Source organism: Uranotaenia lowii, chromosome 3 (genome assembly GCF_029784155.1).
Source record: "Uranotaenia lowii strain MFRU-FL chromosome 3, ASM2978415v1, whole genome shotgun sequence".
Lineage (NCBI taxonomy): Eukaryota > Metazoa > Arthropoda > Insecta > Diptera > Culicidae > Uranotaenia > Uranotaenia lowii.
Window position 1 is genome coordinate 75,010,293 of NC_073693.1, and position 26,696 is coordinate 75,036,988.

A 26,696-nucleotide genomic window follows, 5' to 3' on the forward strand; every position below is an offset into this window, starting at 1 on the left:
TTCCAAGGAATTCGCCCGGAAACACCGGTTGGCTTCCTCACGGCTCGGCCCGCAGATCCTTTGTGGTCTCGCGCCTAACCGTAAAAGACCAGCATCATCGTCCTCGGGTTCTGCGGAACCCTAATTCCTAAGGAGGACTTCCCTTCTCGCCCTGTCCGGATACGGGGCACACTCGTGGGCAGGCCGATTAACAGCTAACGAAGGAAGACGCCTGCAACTACCGAGTCCAGCAACGCCCGCTGGCACCGACGGTTTCGGCACCCTATCAATACGCCAATACATTGACGGCCCTCCTGCTTCCGGAACTGGATTCCCGGAACTACGACGTCGCGACAGAACAGCAACAGCAGCAGCAAACCCACGGTTAGTGAGAGTTTACACGCCACACAAGACACTGAACATTGTTTATACACACAGACAACACGCCACATAAAAACATAAATAAAATCACAATTAACATGAAATTTCCGGTTTTATGTATTTTATCCGTAAAGTCCTTGGTTACCCTCGCTCAAGAGATGTTGCCCTCGCTGAGTCGTTTTCATGCTGTATCTTCGAAGTAAGCTCCTTCTGTGCTCCAGAAGATGATGTATCTTGTCATTGGCGACTTCAATATGCCCGGTTTGAAGTGGTGCTCCAACCATGGCAGCTTTCTATACCCGAACCCAGCACGTTCTACTTTTTCGGCGCCTTCAAATATCATATTGGCCTCCCTTAGTGCAGCGACCTTGCGCCAGATCAACATGACAAGTAACTTGCTACCGTTCACTTCTTTTGTGCATGCAAGTTTTGCTGCCAAATCCCAAACTGATGCTATCTATACCGATCTGTCCGCTGCATTCGACAAGGTGAACCACGAAATTGCCATCGGAAGACTCGAACGCTTAGGGTTCTGTGGTACTCAACTTGGCAGGTTCCGCAGTTACTTAACGTAAATTGATTGTTCGAACGGGTGACAACTTTTTCGGGCAATTCTCTGCCAACTCTGGTGTGCCTCAAGGCAACCATCTAGGACCGATATTTTCCTAATTTATTTCAACGCCTGCCTTTAAACTGCCTTTGCGGAGTACTTCCTTGTAGATCGCACTTGTGAACCACGTCAACGATTTTGGCGTAATCCTAGATCAGCGTCTGGAATTCAAGGCATACACCAACTACGTGATTGACAAAGCATCCAGAAGTCTCGGCTTCATGTTTAGAGTGGCGAAGGACTTCAAGGACGTGTATTGCCTAGCCTATACTGCATTGTTCGCTCCATCCTTAAATATGCATCAGCTGTCTGGTGCCCCTACTACCGGAACGGTGTCGATTGGCTCGAGGCTATTCAGCGGAGATTCTTGCGATACGCCCTTAGAAACTTGAACTGGCAAGACCTTTTTCGCTTGCCAAGCTATGAAAATCGATGCCGCCTCATAGATATTAATACCCTTCAAGCTCGCAGATATGCAAAACGTGCCTCATTCGTCGCCGATCTCCTGATATCGCGAATCGACTGTCCCACGCCACTCGAGGCTATTCCGCTTAGTGTTCGACCCCGTGGTCTTAGGAATCAGGATCTTCAATTGTATATTCGCCATTCGAATGAACAATTACGGTGCCAACAGCGCCCTCACCGGTGCAATGATTTATTTATTCGATCCTAGGCTTCAGCCTTTAATCTTTACTAGTTTTAACTAAATATTTAAGAATACTTAAATCTATTTTTGATTTGTTCTCTGGACATTTCTAGCTTTATCACAATAGCATGAGCGTTGTAGAGCGCCATCATTCTATAGGTTCATTTCGAGCGTAGTTCTAGATACGGTTTGTTAGCTGAAACGGCCTTATGCTGCGCAAACTGCTACGTCCTTCGTTAGGTGAGATTTGTGACAATAAATACGGTGAAAAATATTTTCCACTGTTTAGATTTTTAAAAACCAACACGTGAATTGATTTCCTACGATTTTCTAGTGCATTCAATCCTACCAGCATACATAAGGCTCGATATTCCGGCATTTCGTCATGTCAACCAAGGTTCCTTAGGGCGTATCTCAGAAATCGTTTTTGGATTCGTTCTATTCTGTTTTATGTACATTGTAGCATGGCTGCCACACTATACTGGTGTATTCGATTGCAGTTCGGATAAGACCAACATAAATCGAAACAATGGTGTAAGGGTTGTCCAGCTCGTGACAAATCCTGCTTACCATACCGTACATGGAGTTTGCTTTGGCAACGACTTGTTCAATATGTTTTGAAAAACTGAGTTCCGCATTTAACTTAAAGTCTAGGTCCTTCACCGACGATTTTCTAGCAATGATACTGCTGTTTTCGAAACGATATTCATGCAAGATGTTATTCATCTTCCGAGAAAAGGTTATCGTGCTACATTTTGAGGCATTAATTTTCAATCCAAACGCGCTGCAGCACTCAGAGAACCTATATACCGCGTTTTGTAGAGTCAAGCAATCCTTGGGGTTTCGAACTGGAAGGAACATTCTCAGATCATCTGCGTATATCAAAACATACACGTCACGCAACACTCCGGGGAACTCGTTCATAACAGTGATGAAAGGAAGGGGTCCCAAGTGACTCCCTTGTGGTACACCACTGTTAACCGAGAACACGCTGGATCTCGCATTCCCAAGCTTCACAAATTGTACTCTTTCTGTTAGGTATGAATTAATCCACTGCAGGCAAGTACCGGTAATTCCATTTTTACATAGAACTGACAGGAGAGCATTAATGTCAACTACTGTGTATAATGACAGAATAGTTCATACTAACTGATTTACTCTCTGGAGCCACCGTGAAGCCCTTTTTGAAAGCAATTGCTGGGAAATGACTAAAAAACCATAATGATTAAAGGAATGATTTCTTGACACATCAAAATACAGAATATTTACCAATTTTCTTTTAACGTCGATTCAAGTTAAGTTGCGTTAAACTTAAGTATTTTTTTCGATACTTACAATTTTATCCCAATAGAAACTTGACTTAGTTAATCTAAATTGTACAAAGTGTTGTGTCCAACTGGGCACACTGCCGTCAAAAGTGAGAGAGAATTAAGAAATGGAAAATAGATGAACAAGCGCAAGCTGGCATTGCCTTGTAATACCTAACACGAAACGGTCGTTGTTTTATTTAAATTCCGGATACTTTACAAAGAAGCTTGGAACTAATTTTTTCCCATCTTTTTTTTCAGATTATTTATATCTTGCTGCCACAACACAGATCCTTGAAGGCACGATGGTATACGGATATAAGGGAGAAAATTTGAACCTCACTTGCATTATAAATCACAACTACGACCGAAGGCCAAGTCACGTGATTTGGTATCACCAAAACGATGTAAGATCCTGATTAAAAATCTTGTGTATAGAATTTTCAAACAGTTTTACTCACCTTATCTATATTCCACAGATTGTCGCTTACGAATCGTTACGTAAACGGGAAAAATCCCCGCTGAATAGCATCACGGTCGTTCACTTGATACGAAACGTTGACTTCGATGACGCCGGGAACTATACGTGCGCCCCGGAGTCCTACGGCAGTGCCAGCACTATTGTCCAAATTTTGGACGGTAAACATACTCGCCATTTAGAATAACTTTATCTTGATGCTAATAACTTTTGTTTCATTTTTAGGAGATGAACTACAGGATGCGTCTCGTAAAAACACAGGAAATAGAACCCTTACGATAGCATTAACTGATACTTCTTGGCTACTGGCATTGAGCCTTAATGTTCTGAGTTTATATGCATTTCTGTACATTCAAGGGGCCGCTTGATGATGATTATGACTAAGCTCTTACGCAATGATTAAATGTAAATAATTCATCTTGTAAATACTGCAAATAAACGTAGCCTTAGCTTAATTAAACGATACACCAAAATGCAACTAGAAAATGATTCACGCTTTATTGAACGACCTTACGAAGAAACGGAATAAGGAAATTTGAAACGAATTTGGAACAAATTTAAGATACAATATCATAAAACACACAGGAAAGAACACGTAGCATAATTTTTTCTTCTACAAATAGTTATGTTAGAAATCCGAAGATCGTAGTCAGACATCGCGAATGGTTTTCGTTCTTCTAAACCTATTGCTTTTTCGAGTTTCAACCACCGAGACGGAATTTTTCTGTTTTATAATCTTGTCCTTTTTCAATTTGTTCGACGGCGGTAGCTTTGTAGTCACTACTGCTTTGTTCTGCTTCCGGGCAAGATCACGAGTGTAGGACGTATCGTTCAGAAATAGCTCCTGAATCATCAATTGATTACAGATCGGGCAGTTTTTGTATCTCGTTAAAACTTGACGGATACAGCTTCCACAGAATGTATGACCACAGTTGATAACGACCGGTTTGATGAAAACCTCCGATAAACATATGGGACATTCTTGTTCGACTAATTGGGTGAAAGTGGGTGGTCCTGAAATGATGAAATTTTTCATTTAAAAAGACACTCAGCATATGAGGAAATTGTTGAAATTAACGAATATTTTAAAAGTGTATATAAATTCAAACATTATTATAATGCAGTTTTTAATAATAATCGCTGATGTATGTAATTATTTTAAGCTTACAGTTAAAAGAAAATTGTTTTTACCTCGATTCCGTAGGTTGTACCGACAGGAGGAAGTTGATAAGTTGAATTGACTGTCGGAGCTCGACACATCAATGACTGAATAGTCCTGATCCAAATCCTTTTCTCTAGACATTTCTAGATTCATTTTTTTTGGAATAGAAGAACCAAATTACTTAATCATAAAATATAAGTACTTTTTTTTCAAGGAATTTAACAGCAAATTCCTTTTTTTTTTTTTTTTTTTTTTTTTTTTTTTTTTTTTTTTTTTTTTTTTTTTTTTTTTTTTTTTATGCGGCAGCTTGTGAGAAATCACAGGGCCCTTTTGAGGCCAAAACTTCTCACCGCGGGGGAAAGCTAGGTAAATGAATTGGGAAGGAGTTGGGCGAGACCGTAATACACCAGAGGGACTAAGCACTGGCACTCAATTGAACACTGGTTGCTCCCTGATAAATTAGAAGGTCAGGGAGCTGTATTACGAGCAAAGTTAGGGTTTTACTATTCATTATGTAATTGTGTAAATGTGTTGCAGTTTGGATGATATGATATGTAACGCTGTGTTGTGTAATGTAACAGACAAATAATAGCCACTGTGGGCTGAGTTTTGTTGTTACGATGTGTAATGCTGTGTTGTGTAATGTAACAGACAAATAATAGCCACTGTGGGCTGAGTTTTGTTGTTACGATGTGTAATGCTGGACTGTGTGATGTAACAGACAAATAATAGCCACTGTGGGCTAAGTTTTGTTGTTACGATGTGTAATGCTGGACTGTGTGATGTAACAGACAAATAATAGCCACTGTGGGCTGAGTTTTGTTGTTACGATGTGTAATGCTGTGTTGTGTAATGCAACAGACAAATAATAGCCACTGTGGGCTGAGTTTTGTTGTTACGATGTGTAATGCTGGACTGTGTGATGTAACAGACAAATAATAGCCACTGTGGGCTGAGTTTTGTTGTTACGATGTGTAATGCTGGACTGTGTGATGTAACATACAAATAATAGCCACTGTGGGCTGAGTTTTGTAGTTACGATGTGTAATGCTGTGTTGTGTAATGCAACAGACAAATAATAGCCACTGTGGGCTGAGTTTTGTTGTTACGATGTGTAATGCTGGACTGTGTGATGTAACAGACAAATAATAGCCACTGTGGGCTGAGTTTTGTTGTTACGATGTGTAATGCTGGACTGTGTGATGTAACAGACAAATAATAGCCACTGTGGGCTGAGTTTTGTTGTTACGATGTGTAATGCTGGACTGTGTGATGTAACAGACAAATAATAGCCACTGTGGGCTGAGTTTTGTTGTTACGATGTGTAATGCTGGACTGTGTGATGTAACAGACAAATAATAGCCACTGTGGGCTGAGTTTTGTTGTTACGATGTGTAATGCTGTGTTGTGTAATGCAACAGACAAATAAAAGCCACTGTGGGCTGAGTTTTGTTGTTACGATGTGTAATGCTGGACTGTGTGATGTAACAGACAAATAATAGCCACTGTGGGCTGAGTTTTGTTGTTACGATGTGTAATGCTGGACTGTGTGATGTAACAGACAAATAATAGCCACTGTGGGCTGAGTTTTGTTGTTACGATGTGTAATGCTGGACTGTGTGATGTAACAGACAAATAATAGCCACTGTGGGCTGAGTTTTGTTGTTACGATGTGTAATGCTGTGTTGTGTAATGCAACAGACAAATAATAGCCACTGTGGGCTGAGTTTTGTTGTTACGATGTGTAATGCTGGACTGTGTGATGTAACAGACAAATAATAGCCACTGTGGGCTGAGTTTTGTTGTTACGATGTGTAATGCTGTGTTGTGTAATGCAACAGACAAATAAAAGCCACTGTGGGCTGAGTTTTGTTGTTACGATGTGTAATGCTGGACTGTGTGATGTAACAGACAAATAATAGCCACTGTGGGCTGAGTTTTGTTGTTACGATGTGTAATGCTGGACTGTGTGATGTAACAGACAAATAATAGCCACTGTGGGCTGAGTTTTGTTGTTACGATGTGTAATGCTGTGTTGTGTATAATGCAACAGACAAATAATAGCCACTGTGGGCTGAGTTTTGTTGTTACGATGTGTAATGCTGGACTGTGTGATGTAACAGACAAATAATAGCCACTGTGGGCTGAGTTTTGTTGTTACGATGTGTAATGCTGGACTGTGTGATGTAACATACAAATAATAGCCACTGTGGGCTGAGTTTTGTAGTTACGATGTGTAATGCTGTGTTGTGTAATGCAACAGACAAATAATAGCCACTGTGGGCTGAGTTTTGTTGTTACGATGTGTAATGCTGGACTGTGTGATGTAACAGACAAATAATAGCCACTGTGGGCTGAGTTTTGTTGTTACGATGTGTAATGCTGGACTGTGTGATGTAACAGACAAATAATAGCCACTGTGGGCTGAGTTTTGTTGTTACGATGTGTAATGCTGGACTGTGTGATGTAACAGACAAATAATAGCCACTGTGGGCTGAGTTTTGTTGTTACGATGTGTAATGCTGTGTTGTGTAATGCAACAGACAAATAATAGCCACTGTGGGCTGAGTTTTGTTGTTACGATGTGTAATGCTGGACTGTGTGATGTAACAGACAAATAATAGCCACTGTGGGCTGAGTTTTGTTGTTACGATGTGTAATGCTGGACTGTGTGATGTAACAGACAAATAATAGCCACTGGGGGCTGAGTTTTGTTGTTACGATGTGTAATGCTGGACTGTGTGATGTAACAGACAAATAATAGCCACTGTGGGCTGAGTTTTGTTGTTACGATGTGTAATGCTGGACTGTGTGATGTAACAGACAAATAATAGCCACTGTGGGCTGAGTTTTGTTGTTACGATGTGTAATGCTGGACTGTGTGATGTAACAGACAAATAATAGCCACTGTGGGCTGAGTTTTGTTGTTACGATGTGTAATGCTGTGTTGTGTAATGCAACAGACAAATAAAAGCCACTGTGGGCTGAGTTTTGTTGTTACGATGTGTAATGCTGGACTGTGTGATGTAACAGACAAATAATAGCCACTGTGGGCTGAGTTTTGTTGTTACGATGTGTAATGCTGGACTGTGTGATGTAACAGACAAATAATAGCCACTGTGGGCTGAGTTTTGTTGTTACGATGTGTAATGCTGGACTGTGTGATGTAACAGACAAATAATAGCCACTGTGGGCTGAGTTTTGTTGTTACGATGTGTAATGCTGTGTTGTGTAATGCAACAGACAAATAATAGCCACTGTGGGCTGAGTTTTGTTGTTACGATGTGTAATGCTGTGTTGTGTAATGCAACAGACAAATAAAAGCCACTGTGGGCTGAGTTTTGTTGTTACGATGTGTAATGCTGGACTGTGTGATGTAACAGACAAATAATAGCCACTGTGGGCTGAGTTTTGTTGTTACGATGTGTAATGCTGTGTTGTGTAATGCAACAGACAAATAATAGCCACTGTGGGCTGAGTTTTGTTGTTACGATGTGTAATGCTGGACTGTGTGATGTAACAGACAAATAATAGCCACTGTGGGCTGAGTTTTGTTGTTACGATGTGTAATGCTGGACTGTGTGATGTAACAGACAAATAATAGCCACTGGGGGCTGAGTTTTGTTGTTACGATGTGTAATGCTGGACTGTGTGATGTAACATACAAATAATAGCCACTGTGGGCTGAGTTTTGTTGTTACGATGTGTAATGCTGAACTGTGTGATGTAACAGACAAATAATAGCCACTGTGGGCTGAGTTTTGTTGTTACGATGTGTAATGCTGGACTGTGTGATGTAACAGACAAATAATAGCCACTGGGGGCTGAGTTTTGTTGTTACGATGTGTAATGCTGGACTGTGTGATGTAACATACAAATAATAGCCACTGTGGGCTGAGTTTTGTTGTTACGATGTGTAATGCTGGACTGTGTGATGTAACAGACAAATAATAGCCACTGTGGGCTGAGTTTTGTTGTTACGATGTGTAATGCTGGACTGTGTGATGTAACAGACAAATAATAGCCACTGTGGGCTGAGTTTTGTTGTTACGATGTGTAATGCTGGACTGTGTGATGTAACAGACAAATAATAGCCACTGTGGGCTGAGTTTTGTTGCTGCGGTATGTTATGTTTTGTTGTGTCATATGTTTAGTAAACAAATAATGTGTTATGTAATATTGACCCATTGACCACTGAATGATGTGTAATGTAGTGTAAAGTGTAAATTTCCGGTCAAACAATCATTACTGATCGGACCAATGAATGCTTGGTGGGGCGTTTGTAAAAAGCCCTGGGGCCAACACCATATCTCAGTTCACTTGCATTCTAAGTGAACTGAGGGTGCTCCTAAGTATCGAAAAGTGTGATAATATAACCACGGAAAGGATACTTAGGCGTCAAGGCATACCCAATTATATCAGAGTGATATAATTGAGCCCCCCACCACGCCCAGGGGGAATTTAACAGCAAATTCCTTGAAAAAAAAATATAAGTACATAGTTTCATATGTGAGTAATAATGTAAGTGGTAAATGTTAGGTATACATATAATTATGTAAGTCTCAGGTTAAATTCCCTTTAAAACGGAAAAAGTATCCGATTCTAAACTACCTATCTTTGTTTGCATGTGTCCTTATTTCGGGTGGGTGGATTGTATGAGCTTTTGACGCGCGTCGTTTGCCAAATCCGTAAAGGAAAAGCACTTAAAAAGGTTGATCAATAAAAATTTCGGGTACGTTGTAAAAAAGTTTATATTACCTGATATTATACCTTTTTTTTATAGATAATTAAACCACATTAAACTATAATTAAAACACAACGCACTAGGAACAAATTGTTGCATGAGAGCCACAAAAACTTATTTTTATTTATGTTTTGATTTTGATCTACAGCAGTGATGCCGAGTTGACATTTGTTTCAGTATTTGTTTAAATTTTTGGTTGATTGGAATTTGTAAAGCTTGTTTGTGTTTTTTTTTAAAACGGAAACGCAGTTACATTTTATGTTACATAGGTTTTAAAATATTTTCAAGTACTTACTTATTTAATAAAAAAAACAAGATAAATAACTATTTATGTTAATCAATATTTGTTTCCGAATGCGTTTCGTTAAAGATTCTTAATTATTGGCTATGAGCGCGCTCGCAGTCCCGGTATACAACTTCTCATGTGTTAACAGAGAAAGCAATAGAGTATTTCCTGAGACAGATGGTGGTAGGGTAGCATTTTGTTTTTGTTTTGGAAAATGTAAACACCTACTGGTCGCCATTTTGAATTTGAGAAATGAGCACTGTTAAATTATTTTTTCAAAAGATATAATTTATTCAAATTACCATCAAATAACTTCAAACTTACCTTCAAAGTATGTCATGTCTACAATTTTTGAATTTAGGCTAGTTTAAAAAATTAAGAATTCAGCATAACCATTATTATTGCACTGCCAATTTGGTTTCGTTACTATCCGACCATTGAACATGCGTAGTGTTGTTGCTATTTTTACCCTACCACCAGATGCCGAAAATTGTAAACATGAGAAATCAGCTGTTCGGTTGACAAGTCGGGAAATACCTTATAGGCTTCACTCCAATTTCACTCCGATTAGCTGTCATTCTTACGGAAATCTGTGTAGTGAAGAGCAAGCCTTATTCCCCAGGTAGGCCCAAGCCCAATTGCTATTTTATGAGGAATTATTTGACTCAAAACTTTTTGGCATCAGTGCTCTCCGATACCGATGATTTTCAAGTCACAATTTGTTTCAGTGCTTTCACTGTTTTACAAAATATCATCTGCTCATCTCTCACGTTCCATCAATTCATCGTGTTCATCATATTCATTATTCATGCCGGTTTTGAAGGAAATGTGAAAATTATTCATCGCCATTTATTGGTTTCGCGGATTGTTGGCTGGTCCAGGTTGAATTGAATTTTAAATTGATTTCTCGGTTCGAAAAACGCCGCAAGTTGATCGGACGAAATGTCCGACGAAGTAGCTAAAGCTCACGCTGCGGATGCCGCCGCTGAGGACACTATTTTCGGTAAAATCCTACGCAAAGAAATCCCATGCAACTTCATTTACGAGGACGATAAGGTAAGTGCACCCTGTTTTGGTGAATAGAATTAAAATCTCTTCACGAGAGCTTTGCGACGTTTAATAACTCAACAACGCGACGAAACAAGGTTGAGGTCCAGCCTTGCCAGATCTACGGATTTCTCCGTAGTTCTACGGATTTTCAGCATTTCTACGGAGCTACGGATCGATGCTCGAAATCTACGGATTTTCAGCATTTCCTACGGATTTTCTACGGATAATCGCATAAATTCAAGGGATTCTGCGGATAAATGAAAATTCTACCTGACGACCAAAAAAAAAAAAAAGGGTCATCAAGTTTTATTTTGCCGAAATCAGTACGTTTTTCGATTTTCGTCAAATCTACGGACTTGAGCGGTTTTCAATCTGGCAACGCTGTTGAGGTCCCCCGCTTATTTAAACAACACTTCTTTGTTTCAGTGCGTTGCCTTTCATGATATAAGCGCCCAGGCCCCAACTCACTTCCTGGTTATTCCGAGGAAAGCGATCCCGCAGCTTTCGAAGGCAACCGATGAAGACGAAGCCCTGCTAGGACATCTGATGTTGGTCGGTAAAAAAGTGGCCGCCCAGCTAGGACTCGACGATGGGTTCCGTGTCGTAATCAACGATGGTAAAAATGGAGCTCAATCGGTTTATCATTTGCATCTGCATTTCCTAGGAGGCCGCCAGATGAAGTGGCCACCCGGCTAAGTTTATTAACCCGGTTGAAAAACTTGTTCTTTCATAATAAATCTTATTGATTTGAGGAATGTTTTATGTTGTTTATATTATCCTACGTCTGGTATACGTTAAACCCCGTTGGGAATGTTCCGGTAAATTTACGAGCGGGCTCTACCCTGTGATGTTTTCGTTCTATCACTTTGTCAAAAAATCTGGCCAGTTTGACAGCGTCTGTCGTTCCAGCCGCCAGGCTTCTGGATTCGTGGCAATTTAAACATATCTCATCTGCACCACACTGTTGCGCTATACTTCCTGCGTTAGTTTTGTTAAGAATTTTGCTCTTGTGATTGTCATCCAGCATGTCCAGCTTTGTCCCGATGACCAAAATAGGAATCTGAAAATTTTGAAACTAAAATTTTGTTTCAAGCTTTAAAAAATTCTAACGAAGCAAGTTCGAGAACATACCTGTGTAGAGCCGAGAAACTGTTCTGGATCGATGTCAATCGCTTCACCACCTTTAAGCACATCCTTGCCGTCCTTGTTCAAAATTTCGACCAACCACCGTTGCAAGTTTTCCTGGCTCTTTTTGTTGGTCAGATCGTGTACCAAGATGATCCCTTGGGTAGGGTGGTAGAAGACGCCGCGGGTATTTTTATGACTTATCGATCCTCCAACGTCCCAAAGCTCTATGAAGTATGTGTTTTGCGAAGGAGTACCCTCTTTGTACTCGTGCAGTTTCACTTCCACCGCACAACCCACGGTCCATCCGGGTGACGTTAGCGGTTCATTGTTAGCGATCAGATGGGTTAGCGAAGTTTTACCGACACCTGTGAAGGAGTTATCGAACGGAGAGATCTTTTTAGAGGTACGTATATTTAGTCACTACAGATATGGACCCCTCCCAGTCTTATGTGTCTTATTCGTCAAAGTACAAAACAATCATTTGTAATGTAAGTATATCAAATTATACCATTTTATATGCTGAAAAAGGTACTGGTCTCCCATGAAGTTCGGGAGACTTTGAAACGTAACTTGAGTATTCCGGTCATGTGAAACACGAAACTCGTGTTGCATAAACCAAAACAATGTAACCGTTGCCTAGTGTCAATGTGGTACAAAGATGTGTATACAGGTTGACCTAGTGTGGGTTAGACTTTTCAGGTAAATTTAATGCAAGAGGTACATATATCAATAACCGTTATACCTGAAACATAACCTTTACCTCTCACGTGTACAAATGTGGAGTATTCATAACTTAATCTGAGTTTTTGACTATCCTCAAAAAAAAAATTAACAGGAAAATGCAAGTCAAGAATAGGAACAATAATAATTGTATTACGTGAAAATTTGAGTTTATTAAAATTTTGTAATGCAATATTATGTTCTGTTGATAAATTTACTCAATAATAAACACAGTACTGTAAAACCAGTCCAAAAGCAAAATTGGCAACCCAGTTAAACCGTCATCGAAGGCAAAAATTCATTCCAACGTTCACTTAAACCTGGACATAGGAGCCCGTAAATATTTCAACATGGCGATACGCTGTTAAGTCGGACGTTCCTCGGTAGCGGTAGCGAGTTAATTGCATTTTTCACCGGTCAAAGTGTCCCGTTGCTTCTGAAAAGTTTACCACCCCGAACATGATGTAGAGCGTTACCGGAATCGCCGACAACCAGGACGCGCACTTTCCCGATAGCGGACATTTTTCGCGAAAAAGTTTATGGATTACGCCTCAACCTAGCCGCAGAGGAAGGAAAACAACACTGCTTTTTCTGGTTCCGACGGCTGGCAGCCAGCTAGTGACAACGTTTTCTCCGTTTTCTCGCTTGCCGGAGTGAACTCGGAAAGAGCGCGGAACAAAACACCACCAAAGTCAAGTCTGTGGGGTAAGTGAGATGCCAAATAGATACGAAATTCATTGAGCAGTTTTATTGGTGTGCACGAAGTTGCGAAGAAAGCCGAATTCGAAGAAATCCAAATCGGAGAAATAGAATGAGCATTGAGCGGTTTTTTTAGTTGAGAAAAATCTTCTTATGGTGCTCTTCTCATGGAATGGGCTCGCTCACAAACACATTCATTATATTTTTTTTTTATAAAATTGATAAGCTCTTCTCTCTTTTGGGAATGAGTGCACAGTTCAAAATCGTCAAAATTCTAATTTTCATTTCAAATTTAAAAGTATAAGAATTATGCATAAATTAATCGTTTATTGTACCAAAATTGTCTCAAAACTCTGGTTAAACTACGATTCACTCAATAATTTGGAAAACCTTTTTTACCCATTCATAGAAATGAAACTATCCATTTATCCGAATACAACTAGTATAGTTCGAATACTCAACTTAATATGAGTTAATTTTTAAAATGTATAATTTCGTTTCAGACTTGCGACAGTTTACCACAAAATGGGGGATCAAAGATATGTTACGGAAATACCGAGCAGCTTGAAACAGCTGGCCCGCTTCGTGGTACGTGGATTTTACTCCATCGAAGATGCGCTGGTGGTTGACATGCTTGTGCGCAACCCCTGCATGAAGGAGGACGATATCTGTGAGTTGCTGAAATTCGAGCGCAAAATGCTGCGGGCCCGTATATCGGTTCTGAAGAATGACAAATTCCTACAAGTGCGGCTCAAAATGGAAACCGGTCCCGATGGCAAAGCACAAAAAGTTAACTATTACTTTATAAATTACAAAACATTTGTTAACGTGGTTAAGTACAAGCTGGATCACATGCGCAAGCGCATGGAGACCGAGGAACGTGATGCCACTAGTCGCGCCAGCTTCAAGTGTCCTTCTTGTAATAAGACTTTCACAGATCTGGAAGCGGATCAGCTGTTCGATTTCGCTACCGGGGAATTTCGCTGTACCTATTGCGGTAGTCCGGTCGAAGAAGACAGCTCCGCCTTGCCAAAGAAAGATTCTCGTTTGCTCTTGGCCAAATTCAACGAGCAGCTGCAGCCGCTTTACGATTTGCTTCGGCAAGTGGAGGACATAAAACTTGCACCTGAGATTTTGGAGCCCGAACCTGTTGACATCGATACTATACGAGGGTATGTTTTATTGGTATTATTTTCTTTATTCAAATTGTTGTTAATCTAAAATACTTTTACAGAATCGCTAAACCTACCAACAGACCATCAACTGAGCAATGGTCCGGTGAGGCCACACGGTCTAGTGGATTTGCTGTGGAAGAAACACGCGTGGATATTACGATTGGAGATTCCGACGCGGTTGAAACAACTACTCAGAGAAAAGATCGTCCGGTATGGATGACGGAATCTACCGTTATCAACAACGATGCGGACGAAAATTCGGTTGAATCAATACTCGAGAAAGCGGCATACACATCAACTCAATCTCAAGCATCGTTCAACAACACAAGTGTCATATCCTCAGCTCGCAACCGCAAGGAAACCGATGACATCATGTCGGTGTTGCTGCAGCACGAAAAGCAAAGCACGCGTGCCACTACCAATGAAGCTATCAAGGGTCTGGGTATGACCAACGAAAATACGAGCGAGAGTAGCGACGACGAAAAAGATATAGACAACACCGAGATCCCGACGGTCGAAATCATGGACACGGATTCGGAGGATGATGTTCCTTCGGTGACGGTGGCTGGCCGACCTTATCCGATTGACGAAATCACCGATACGCTGATTGCCGATATGACTCCTCAGGAGAAGGAGACCTACATTCAAGTGTACCAGGACCATTTCAGTCATATGTACGATTAATCGTGTTTTCATACGTTGAATGTTGATTAAAAAAATGAATTTATAAGAAAACAAAACCGTGTTAACTTAATCGCACAAAGAAAGTTAGATTAGTAACGGTAGTGATTAATTTGAAATTCGTACCTGTATTTGATTCTCCACAATTCAATCTATTCAAAATTTTATTATATTTTCCGAAATTTTAAATATTTTTCATCCTGATCAATCAATGTTTATTCATACGATTTCCAAAACTTAGGAAAATATTTGTAACAAATTCCCACCCAATGCTCAGCATATTAGAATATTTTTGATTAAGACTTTTCATAGTTTTCCGTGTTTTCTCACACTTTAAAAATGCTCTCACTTTCGGGAGAATGAACACGGATGAACGTAAACAATAATAATCACTCTCTCTTCAATCGCTCTCCGCTTCCTGCATTGGTGAGGTATTCATCTCATCGATGAGCATAAGTGAGAAAGAGACGATCGCTCTTTGAGAGTTTGAATGAACTCTATCTGGAGTGAGAACAAAAGTGTGAAGTGCCGAAGTGTTCGACTAACGGCGCGTTCGTAAATTGATTTTTTTGGGTGATGGCATCAGTCGATTGATTTGTTTGGTAGATGTCAAATCACTTTCCTTATGCTTTTGCATACGTTTGTTTGGAATTTACGAACGCCAGCATCGATAAAAAAAAATCACTTCGATAGAAAAAATCTATTTACGAACACGCCGTAAAACAGTTTTTACGGTTTCTACGCAATAGTTATACTTGAATATTTTTTCCCAAGTAGTTTGTTTGGATTTGAACTTGAGATAAACGTAGCGTAAATGTCGCAAGATGTGTAAGTAGACGGAATTCCGCCGGTTGGAAGCGTGAGGATGATAGCATTCAAAAATGCCAATGTTTTTGTTTTGATCCTACTCGCAGCACCGATAACGAGGGTGTCCCCGATAGTGAGTACAGCGATACGGTAAAGGCCCTTTCTGCTAGCCTGTTACAGACGTACGAACCCATCCTCAACGAAGTCAAGGCAAATTTGAAAGAACTTTTGTAAGATATTGTTTTGTTTAATGATATAACTTGCTATTGCTAATTATTTGTATTGTTTTTTTTTAAGGAACAAACAAAACGATATACAGATAGCAATAACGGAAGAAAAACAAGCATTAACGGAACCGGAAGTACAGGAGATAAACGAAATGGTAGTCATTCAGTATTTATGTAAGTATCAGAAAGGGGATAAAATTAACAAATTTGTTTAATAACTTCCAGGCCAATAAAGCCAAACTTTATAAAGAGAAAGCGGTTCGTATTAAGACCCAAATGCACCAGATCCACCAAAAGGCCAAAAGTTTGCGGGTGAGTTTTTTTTGTAAATTAGCCATTTTAACAGTTTACATTCTGTGCAAGCGAATGTTTTAAAATTGGTTGAAAATTTTGTGTTTTATTGCATTTTTCAACATTTGAAGATAATCAACCTTAATCACTTGACTAATCCAATCCAACTATCAAGATTATTCCAAGTTTGTCATGTTTCTTGATGAATAGTTTCCTAAAGTAAGCTTCGTCTGTTTTCCTAAATTACCGAAGGCCAAAGCACTGGATATGCAGGAGCTAAAAGTAAACCAATGCGCCACCAAGCTGCAGCAACTGCACTACGAAGAATCTCTCGTGGCCAACAGTGCCGGCAGGAGACCGCCCAACAAGCAGAGCTAGAGTTGAGCGACTCCGGCGTTCGGAACGGAGCATTGGGAAAGGCTGAACTTCAATCATCTTTTTAACCATAGCGTTTTTAAATATTCCAATTACCTAAGTGATAAGAGCAGAAAATGGGATCGTTGTTTTAGGCCAGGAACAAAGTTTCAGTGTTAAGTGTTGGCTTTCGATAGTAGAATTTTTAGATCGTTCACCCGGGATGTTATCATATAAAGACGGAAGGAAGACGGAAAGGAAATCTCCATCGCATCGTTTTTAACGATTTTTAAATACTATATTTTATACTTTTAAAATGTGCTTTTAATCATATCAATAAAATTGCATTTATTATCACTGAAATATGATGTTGACTGGTTGCGACTGGTTGAATATTATTCGTCTGTGATGACAGTGTCATGTTTCGAGGTTGTTATTTTCCTCCGTAGACAATCGGTTGATCGTCCTGCATCTGGTTCATAGCGTCATCTGGTGATACGTACCCAAGGCGAGTATCTGAAAGGCATATGAAATCTTTATGAGTACCTAACACATTTGTAACTTTGTTTCTGGGGGACATGCAAAGCGACATTTAAACATTATGCAGATTTTAGATACGATATGATCTTTTTGTCTACGTTTGTTAGATAACAGTTGCATTTTTTAATATTTTTTTTACAACAAACACCACTCTAAAATTTTTTATTGGAAGCAGACATCGAAGAAATTTATAAGATTATTTCAAGTCTGGAGGAGGAAATATTGAAACATACATTGCTTAGGAAATTTTAGAGTGGTGAAGAAATGTATCAGTTTCTACTGTGTCTGAATTTGTCAAATTGGGATACTGCTGCAAACGCACTTTGTGGAATTAGAAACGGTCATGTCAAAACCTGATAAAAATACGCTTAATTTTCGAGTATCGCATAATTGGAATGTAGGATTCTTGGAACATATTTTTTGAATAATGTCTGATCACGTCTAATTTAACTTCCTTCTAGATTTAAGTTCAGTTCCGAGAATCCAATTCCACTTAGTCAAACGACACTCTTTTTGTTTACACAGCAATAAAGGAAATATAAGTACCAATCAACTAACAATGAATAAAACATGTTCTTACATCTTCAGTAACGGTCACGGTTCAAGTCGCCTAATCGTCGAAAAGTAATCAGCTCCTTTAATTCGAAGGCTGATACGCTGTTTGGTCACAATTCTTATCGCAGGTACTCAGTTGCCCTCTATCTGATGAAGACAGCCCATCAAATGCTATCTACCACGAAAATGCCATCAATAAAAGATTCAAAACCGTCTACATTGTTGCATCCGTTGCGCGGTAATGAAATGGTGTAGCCAATTTTTTTGGTGAAATTTAAGGAACAAGAATTTGGTTGTGCAAAACTTTGTTCGGCAGTCTTTATTTTTTATGAAAAAGTAGGAAATAACAAACTTAATTTTTATGAACGCTGCGATGAGTACTTATAAAATAATTCAACTCGAAACGTTTCGATTACGTGGTTTGTACTTTTTTCATGCAATACGAATTGAGTGGAGTTAACGTAGTCTCAATTAGCAGGATAAGGGCTGTGAGGCATAACGGTTTTGATGACAAGGAATTTGAATTTTGAGAAACGAAATAACATTCAAAAAAATGGCACCTCAAATAAACGTATACATTCCGATATTGTTCTTATGACCTAAATTACTCCTTCAAATTAACATCATAAAAATCTCCGTTTTCTTTCCGAGGATTACTGTTCGTGTCCTTAGGAGTTTCTTTTTTTTCTGCTGCACTAGAATGGGCTATAGATAATTCTTCCTGAATGGTCGACTCGGATACCACGGAATCACTTTTCCCCAGACCGGGACCTGTTCCTTTTGATCCTGGCAGATCGGTTTCATTCAAAAATGTACTGGTGGCAACCTTTTCCTCCACTTGCTTACCCTTTGTTCCGAAACGGTCGAGAAGAAATTGAACAGTTGCGTGAACGGCGCACAAAATCAGAGCCGCAATGCCGAAGTACCGGAACGTTTGGCTTCCTCCGACGTTGAAGAACAGATGACCCGCCAGCAGACTGCCGCAAGACACTCCGACACCTTCGAATACTGCGCCAACTAGACCCTGTAATAAAGATTAAGAAAAAAATTACAAACTTAGGCAAATTGAATAATCTTTCTAGATTCTACCTGCATAGTTGCTTCTGTTCCTGGTGGTGCAACAATGCTGGCATAGGAAGCCATCGTGGCGTAAAACAAACCGAAGGTGATGCCGTTCAGAAACTCAATCGGTATGACCCACCATGGATCGACTAGCAGTGAGTAGAGCAAAAAACGTACTCCGAATCCCAACAGCACCACACTCATGGCATTGATGTGACCGATTTTCTTCAGTATCCATCCCGACAGGAAAAAGAACGGCAGTTCACCACCGAAGCATTGAATCGACATAACGATACCTTCTAGCGTTTTGATCCAGGCGGCATGATCGCAGCTGAAATGTGAAATGATTAGTTAAGGCAGATTGGTCTTTGGACAATATTTTGAGGAGTTACCCTTGCTGAGCACTTGCTAGGTCTTCCAAGTGCCAGAACAGGAAGTTCCAAATCAATGCCGTCCCTAAACCAACTGCAACGCACCAAAGAAAATATACCACCACTCTGAAGGAAACGAATATTTGGCCAACATCTCGTACGATGTTTGTTGAAAGTCTACTTTGAGTATGCTACAACAGAATCAAAAACAAATTAGAAAATAATCTTAGCAAAAGAAAAATGAAATGCTACCTTCAGTTTGGAGGACACCAAAATATCTACCGCAATAATAACGACCGTCATGTAGAAAACTACCGTGTAATCCTTGCTAGCTTTGCCATTGGAAAATTGGTCTACCAAAAATCCGGCCAACAGCGAGAATGTTCCCCACCCGATCGAACCCCACAGTCTTTGGTTTCCGTAAAGATGGGGCCGATCGCCGAGCATTTCGAAGCAAATGGCATCGCCCACGCTAACCACAACGGCCATGCCGGCCCAGCTCAGGATCAGAAACAGGAACAACAACCAGAATTGATACAATCCCTTGGCCTCGTCGTCGTCGATCTTGGAATGGGTGATGGCCTCGTTGATCAGTGCATTGTCGCAGTTCACCTGGCAGCTGGTTCTGAAATCACCGGTCGTATTAGCTGGGCAGTAAAGCGGCACATGATTTCCGTTCATTTCCGCTCCTTTGAGAACGAAAAACAAACAATCATTCAGCAACTCAATGCGATTGGCCGGAACCAGCCCGGTCAGCCTTAGGTGTCCATCTGAGGGAATGTTGCTCTTATCGCAGTACTTTTCTATCTTCCAATAGTCACAGATGGTGTCCCACATCCACGGTTCTGTGTGGCAATCCATCCGGCAGTGGATGGTTACGTTGCTACTGTTCTCGTCCACTATCCGATCCGTGAGGCAACTGTCCAGTGTCGTTCCGTTCGGGGGACAGTATCGTAGGTCGGAAGCTCCTTCGTGGCAATGGAAGGACACTGTCGATTCTTGCGGTATGGCAGGTATGAACATAATAAGGAAAAACGGCAAAGCTGTGAGTATCTGAAAAACATGGTTTGGTCATTTCGATTGTTGAAAACGTTGTGTTCAAAATAACACATTCTGGGGATACGATGGTAAGCACAAGTTGTCTAGTGTACCTGAAATAATAGGAACAATAGTTTCTGCCTCTGAAACCGATCGGCAATGATCCCGAACAGGGGCTTCACCAGCATGCCAACGATCGGCAAAACGGTGTAGATGGTTCCCACAATCACGGTTGAAAATCCTAGCTGCCGGACCAACGTTGGCATGAACGGCACCACCGGGGCAGTTCCTACAGGATGAAGGAGGAAGAATGGAAATTTAAGCAAATTTTCCGAACAATTTTATTTTGGGTACATTTTACAGAAGTTATTTTAACTTAAATTGGGATACAAAAAATCGGAAAAATATGAACATAAACTGAAATGATTTAAATCCAAAAACAATAAACCATCTAATTATCTCAATCGTTGACATAATTCATTGAACTATCGGACAGAAAGCTTTGGTTTTTTGAAACAAAATCCTATGCCGCCTCCAGAACTGTTTGCTTATCATCAAGTGGAAAATATTCGAAAAAAAATGATAACATATTACTGGTACTGATAACGACACATTTGGTGCAGCTATTTCGAACCAGCCATTCGGGTGCTGCAACAAATGCAAATAATGCTAGTAGTTTTGAATTACAGACGTAAATAAGTACCCAGAGAGCAAACTAGGGACAATGCACTCAATATTATCGAATGCGTAGAAAAGCTCGGTGTACCTAATATATGCTACAAAGAGTTATTTGGTATTTTTTTCATGGTCGTCTGTAGAATTGTTCGTTCAATATCAACATACAAAAAAATTGTGCTTTGAATAATAACCAATTAAAACCTTGAGGAAAGAAATCTTTCCTCGTGTTTGGTAATGTCGCACGCACATGTTTTCACGGCAATAAAATATTGACATACATATGTTAGAAAGATTTACTAATAATAAGACTAATTTGATGCTCTACTTGATTTGTTGACAAAGTTATAATGATGGTGTTGGGTTTTCTTCCTACTTTGTTATGGCATTGATAACTTGTGTAATAAAACTAATGTCAGGAAGATCCGGCAGCAATTTGTTGAGATTTTACTCAATTGATAAGAACATGTGACGCAATCGTCAGTTCGTTATGAATACTTTAAAAAATCCATTATATTGATAGTTGCTGCTTTTGTTTCTGCGTTCGCAGTTTTGTTTTGTCTTATAAGCTGTTGATATTGGAGATACTTCAGTGAGTTACGGCGTGTTCGTAAATTGATTTTTTTTTCTATCGATGCTGGCGTTCGTAAATTCAACAAACTGTAAGCAAACGCATTGGAAGGTGATTTGACATCTACCAAAAAAATCGATGCATCACCCAAACAAATCAGTTTACGAACACGCCGTTAGTATAACTATTGCTGTTAGTTTGGCAAATGGCCGAGCGATTGTTGATTTTTTAAAAGCATGCTCTGGAGCAGACCTTTGGAATTAAAAATTCTTCTGAATCGTAATAAATGTATAAAATAATCAATTTCAAATTGCTTGCCACCTGTTTTCACATATTCTGTCCAGATTTTACTGGAATGCCTTTTTTGAACGTATCACCGATTAGTTGAAAAGGTCAATATTCGGTATTCGGTACATATCTACAACATTTTTTTTTTGGATTTCTAGAAATATAAATTCTTGATCTTGAGCCTAAGTGTTAAAAGGATATGACCTTGCTAGTGAGAATGGTTTTAGAATCTTGCAAAAACAACCAGTTTTGTATAAATTTAATGCATGAAAGAAAAAAACTGTTGTAAATGACCTAAACTACGGTTTACTTCTGGATCAAAAGTTTATGGACAGTTCGAATTATCAAATTTACTTTTTTTTTTTTTTATTAAGGTTTTATTAATGACACTTTACCATCTTTGTGGCATTCGTGTCTTGTAATCAAATTTACTGATTATTAATATTAAATATTCAAGTAAAAATCCATATGTCAACCTCTTTATGAATTCAAAAAATGAAACTAATCATAAAGAGCTAAAACTGTTATGCATCATCAAACAATTCTGTACCAACACGTGAAAAGGATCTATCTCCAAAAGTAAACAAATACCATTTTCAGTACCTCGCGATAGGCCAACACTTGCACTACTTAACGGCAAAACCCTTTTGAGAAAATAATATTCCGTTACATTAAAAACTCAATTTGAGTAAAGGATCTATAAACATTCTTAATCCAGAACTGCCATTACATGGATATACACCCTTTACTCCGAAACCATTTTTCGATACTACTCGGCCAACAAACTCAAAATAATCAATTTAACTCTTTATTCAACATAAAAACATAGTTACAAATGAATGCGAGCTTGTAACTTAAGCTAAAAATAAGAAAATAGCAAAGGGTTTATAAACAGGTTAGACAAAAAGTTACGTGAAGTAGGTTCTATCTACGATAGCGCGTTATTTTTTCATGAAGATTGATATTCCTCTATTCCAACATATAGAGGATGCTTCTAAAAATCGTTTGTCTTTCATAAAAATCAAAAATTTCAAGTTATTTTTAATTAGCGATTTGAAATAGGTTTTATTTTTTTCAAATGCGTTTTTCTCAATACGCCATCATGGATATAGATCCTTTTTGTGAGTTGGTAAATATTTGACACTTTATTCAAAATTTCAAAATAAAAACATAGTTGCAAATGAACGCGAGCTTAAAACTAAAGCTAGAAATGAGAAAATAGCAAAGGGTGTATAAACAAGGGAGATAAAATATTACGCGAGCTAGGTTCTATCTACGATGGCGCGTTGTTTTTTCATGAAAATTGATATTCCTTTATTCCAACAGATAGAGGATGCTCCTAAAAATCGTTAAGCTATCATAAAAAAAAAAATTCCAAGTAATTTTTAATTGGCGATTTAAAATAGGTTGTATTTTTTCAAACGCGTTTTTCTCGATTCGACATATATGGAGATAGATCCTTTTCACGTGTTTTTACAGAATTGTTCTTGAAAACATATTTCCAACCAATGATGAAGAAATATTAAAATACCTTACATCTAGGTAACAGTCAGCACATGTTGATTTTTTTTTCCGCATGCTCTGCGATTTTGTCTCTGGAATGTATCTACCCTTTTTTAAGCTGAATTGAGTTTTCTCATTTTTTTTTTCAATCGATTTCATGAGAATCCACGAGGGCTTATGCCCAACCTGCATGGGTATTTCTTCGAACAAATTCCTGAATCAAATAAAAGGGACAGCTCTAAATAAAACTAATAAGAGGAGTAATTCAAACCGGTTCTAACCCCTATCGAAAAAAAAATTGGAAGACGATTGAATGTTTGATTTCGGGGAAGCGAAACTTACCAGCATTGTAGAGGAAATAATGTGCTTTCATGGGAAGCAATTTTTTGTTGATTTCGATCCCCATTTTGTGGTTCTTGCGAGGTCAACTTGTCCGTTACTAGACGATCACTTTAGTTGGACACACTGTAACTTTAATCACTCTTGTTTAAGCTCTAGTTAGCGCTTATCAAAACACATGAGCCTTTTCTGCAAGGTAATTAGTTCTCAAAGCTAGAGACGAACGGTAGAAGGGCACATTTTTTGAGTGTTGTCACTTGAAATACAGAAGAGGATTCCCTTCATAAAACTTGTCACCGGAGTATTAACAAAAACAAATTTTAATTGAGCAACAAAAAGCAGCAGAACATCGCAAATCCCTTTGAAGATGCCGCACCGAATAACAACACTGATACGACGTCCAAAAGCCGTCTAATCAATCCAAAGCGGAGTGAGCAAAACACACAAGCGTTCCCGAACACATCTCGAATCGTACTCGCGCAAGAAGTTCACTTTCGTTCTGCTCACGCGAGCTGAAGATGATACACCGGTATTCGGTAAACACGCGGTTAGTCAGCTGAACTATACGGTAACTACCGTACGATGGTTGTCACTTGTCTCGCTTCTATAGTAGCGCTGCGAGAATATACCGTTGCTTTTAGTAGAAGGGAAAGAGAAAGAGGTCGCCGTGAGAGAAATGTTGCTTTATTTGTGTTGGTGATCTGTTATGCAAATGCAAGTCCCGTTTTGGTTCTGAGAGAATCTCTCTCTCTCAGAATGAACGAGTTTATTTGTTCTTCACTTTTCACTTGAACAGAAAAGAGGGTAGCCGTTTCAATTACTGGCTTTTCCATCGCTTTGAACTCATCAAAATCACATCTAAACATACATTTTATTGTAACAGCGTATTCATTTTATGTAGGTATCTACCTATTAAAAAGGTAAATATGTACAAACATCCAATATTCCCGAACAAAACTCGCTTCAGCAGACAAAATATTTAGACAATTCTAGAGTTTGTTTTGATTAGGTCGTATGAGCCACCTAACGTGTTTCGAGGAAATCGCTGTTGAAGTTTTAAAATCATCTTTCAAATTTTTTTTAAAGAATATTGTCCCAAATTATCTAAAAATATTAAGGTTAGTTTTTAAACGGATTAAGAATAAGATGGCGTATTTGGAACGATTAATTTCTATTCCTTACTAGTGAACGGGTACTTACGACGTATTGCATCACCTTTTTTGCGCTAACGTCATTTTGTTAATCAGTTAATTTTATCCTTATAAGTTAATGCATTTGTCTACAAATTTATACATTCATTCATAATTGTTTATAGTAACGTTTGCAACAAGCTAATATAATAATATACATGCCTTAAGAGAACAATTGAGTGTTAGTTTTAGAAGGTCGTAAAAACCACACGCAAATCAATAAAAAAAAAATGCTGTAGTAGTTTCCGATAATATTCTTTTAATTCTTGTTTTATTATTATCGCTCATACTATTCTCAAAATATAATATTCATTACAAAAATGAATGAAGAATGAGTAGGTGAATTTCAAATAAGCTTTAGTTTGGTTCTTACCATAAAACACGTATTTACGACCTACTGTTTTAATTATTCGGCGTGAACGTCATCTTGTAAACGATAGAATTTCTTAATGTATGTAATAAACAATTTGTTATTAAAGAGTCAATGAAGTTCAATGAACTCAATGATCAATTTTATTGAAAATAAAAAAAGAACAAAATAAAATGGTAATTATTACATTTATGTGATTCATAGCTGTTCCATGACATCATCGAGGAGATCCAAATCTGCATCGTAGTTCTCGATTTCGAGTTCCTGGTCTTCTTCGGAACGATGCTTACGTTTACGACCACGTTGCAGTGGGGCAACTTTTTGAAGAAGTTCTTTGTAGTAGTCGGTCTTTTGTACATATTTCATGAGTTTACGCAAATCTTCAGATTTTGCTTCACTCAACTTCATTCGTTCTGTATTTATGGCCGGAATTGACAGTGTCGTCGGATCAAGGGTATTATGTTCCTTCATAACGAGCATTTCTCGGAAACGATCGTCACCTACATCATATTTGAATCTGACTAATTCTGGATGGTCGGTGCTATAGGAAAAGATCATTATATCGGCAAAACGAACCTTTTCTCCTGCAGTATCGTGTTTGGGGATTTGGTATCGGGTTTCAAGAACGCTGAACTTTTTGAAATCATCTAATTTCATTTGAACAACTTTCAAACAATTATTGTACAATATATTTTGTGCATTGTACAATTATTTTCAATATACAACCATCTGGATTCATGATCCATAATTGAATAACGGCATTAGACTGAAACTAACAGAATACTTAGTTAGTTTATACATTTGGGACATAACTTGAATTAATAGCAAATATTGTGGCAAATTCCAATAAAAACTGAAAAACTTTCCGATTATAAAATCGGACAAAATTATATGAAAATACATGGATGGAATGTTAGAATGCCTGCCTGACTACATATTTATTTCTTCTTCTTTTTTCTGTTCAATGGCCAGCTGTTTTTACAGATTATACTGCCAAGCCTTGTCAAACCATGAAACATCTGTACTGTGGGCTCAAGTACCTACCTCTTTTTTCAACGCGTTGATCGTCATGGAAAATTCATCAATGTATGCTCCAAAAAGCAACTCTCACGGTCTAGCGTAAAGGCTGGCGCGAGTCTGGTAAATCATGCGTACTGGATTCGATTCCCGGTACTAACAAGAAAATTTTTCGGCTCGAATCCCATAAGCTGAGTTTCCAATGTAAAACTAAATAAATAGGTATATAGTAATTATTTCAGAGGGAATGCACTTGGGGTCTAGAGACTTTTGCAAGCAGAGTGGATTGCCAACCATGTAGGTCTCTGAAGTTGGACGAACCATCGTCTGTGGAAGCCCTAGAAGCAAATCGAAAGCCACCGATGTAGGAACCATACATACATACAAAAAGGCAAATTCTCACGCGGTCATCGGGAAATAAAACGGAAAACTGTTTTTTAAATATACTTTTT

The 26,696-nt window shown here is 38.9% G+C and overlaps 7 protein-coding genes across 14 annotated transcripts in view; 4 read left to right on the plus strand and 3 right to left on the minus strand.

Annotated features, from left to right (window-relative positions):
- The window catches only part of LOC129757068 (zwei Ig domain protein zig-8-like), a 49,881-nt gene extending 45,986 nt beyond the window's left edge, over positions 1-3,895 (plus strand). For all 5 annotated transcript variants that reach the window (XM_055754188.1, XM_055754187.1, XM_055754183.1 and 2 more), the window contains exons 5-7: positions 3,185-3,330; positions 3,403-3,562; positions 3,627-3,895. In XM_055754188.1, coding sequence (XP_055610163.1) covers positions 3,185-3,330; positions 3,403-3,562; positions 3,627-3,769 — 449 coding nt within the window. In that variant the 3' untranslated portion in view covers positions 3,770-3,895. The remainder of the gene's footprint in view (positions 1-3,184; positions 3,331-3,402; positions 3,563-3,626) is intronic.
- Positions 3,882-9,421, minus strand: LOC129757069 (E3 ubiquitin-protein ligase rnf8-B-like). Of its 2 annotated transcripts, none has more exons than XM_055754190.1 (3): positions 9,322-9,421; positions 4,593-4,706; positions 3,882-4,415 (listed from the first exon to the last, which is right to left on the minus strand). In XM_055754190.1, exons 2-3 carry the CDS (start codon positions 4,702-4,704, stop codon positions 4,051-4,053), a joined length of 477 nt encoding a protein of 158 aa, XP_055610165.1. In that variant the 5' UTR covers positions 4,705-4,706; positions 9,322-9,421; the 3' UTR covers positions 3,882-4,050. The 2 variants fall into 2 exon arrangements, with proteins under 2 accessions (XP_055610165.1, XP_055610164.1); XM_055754189.1 differs by lacking the exon at positions 9,322-9,421 and adding an exon at positions 9,175-9,251.
- Positions 9,422-10,407: 986 nt separating this feature from the next.
- On the plus strand, positions 10,408-11,398 carry LOC129756468 (adenosine 5'-monophosphoramidase HINT1). Its single transcript, XM_055753360.1, has 2 exons — positions 10,408-10,649; positions 11,070-11,398. The coding sequence occupies exons 1-2, from the start codon at positions 10,536-10,538 to the stop codon at positions 11,337-11,339; spliced, it is 384 nt and encodes a 127-aa protein (XP_055609335.1). The 5' UTR covers positions 10,408-10,535; the 3' UTR covers positions 11,340-11,398.
- On the minus strand, positions 11,390-13,123 carry LOC129756467 (rab-like protein 3). 2 transcript variants are annotated; one of them, XM_055753359.1, is made up of 3 exons: positions 12,968-13,123; positions 11,775-12,136; positions 11,390-11,703 (listed from the first exon to the last, which is right to left on the minus strand). In XM_055753359.1, exons 1-3 carry the CDS (start codon positions 13,011-13,013, stop codon positions 11,422-11,424), a joined length of 690 nt encoding a protein of 229 aa, XP_055609334.1. In that variant the 5' UTR covers positions 13,014-13,123; the 3' UTR covers positions 11,390-11,421. The 2 variants fall into 2 exon arrangements, with proteins under 2 accessions (XP_055609334.1, XP_055609333.1); XM_055753358.1 differs by having other exon boundaries at positions 11,390-11,718.
- LOC129756466 (general transcription factor IIE subunit 1) lies at positions 11,538-15,096 on the plus strand. Its single transcript, XM_055753357.1, has 3 exons — positions 11,538-13,196; positions 13,694-14,362; positions 14,425-15,096. The coding sequence occupies exons 2-3, from the start codon at positions 13,716-13,718 to the stop codon at positions 15,047-15,049; spliced, it is 1,272 nt and encodes a 423-aa protein (XP_055609332.1). The 5' UTR covers positions 11,538-13,196; positions 13,694-13,715; the 3' UTR covers positions 15,050-15,096.
- Positions 15,097-15,598: 502 nt separating this feature from the next.
- Positions 15,599-17,088, plus strand: LOC129756579 (uncharacterized). The gene is made up of 5 exons (XM_055753487.1): positions 15,599-15,874; positions 15,961-16,083; positions 16,151-16,235; positions 16,306-16,392; positions 16,624-17,088. Exons 1-5 carry the CDS (start codon positions 15,861-15,863, stop codon positions 16,747-16,749), a joined length of 435 nt encoding a protein of 144 aa, XP_055609462.1. The 5' UTR covers positions 15,599-15,860; the 3' UTR covers positions 16,750-17,088.
- LOC129756578 (major facilitator superfamily domain-containing protein 6) lies at positions 16,998-24,156 on the minus strand. 2 transcript variants are annotated; one of them, XR_008739496.1, is made up of 7 exons: positions 23,671-24,156; positions 20,405-20,580; positions 19,506-20,306; positions 19,275-19,444; positions 18,910-19,213; positions 17,846-18,844; positions 16,998-17,241 (listed from the first exon to the last, which is right to left on the minus strand). XR_008739496.1 is itself a non-coding variant. In XM_055753486.1 (7 exons), exons 1-7 carry the CDS (start codon positions 23,732-23,734, stop codon positions 17,159-17,161), a joined length of 1,776 nt encoding a protein of 591 aa, XP_055609461.1. In that variant the 5' UTR covers positions 23,735-24,156; the 3' UTR covers positions 17,005-17,158. The 2 variants fall into 2 exon arrangements, 1 of the variants encoding a protein (XP_055609461.1); XM_055753486.1 differs by having other exon boundaries at positions 17,005-17,241; positions 18,667-18,844.
- Positions 24,157-26,696: the final 2,540 nt, after the last annotated feature.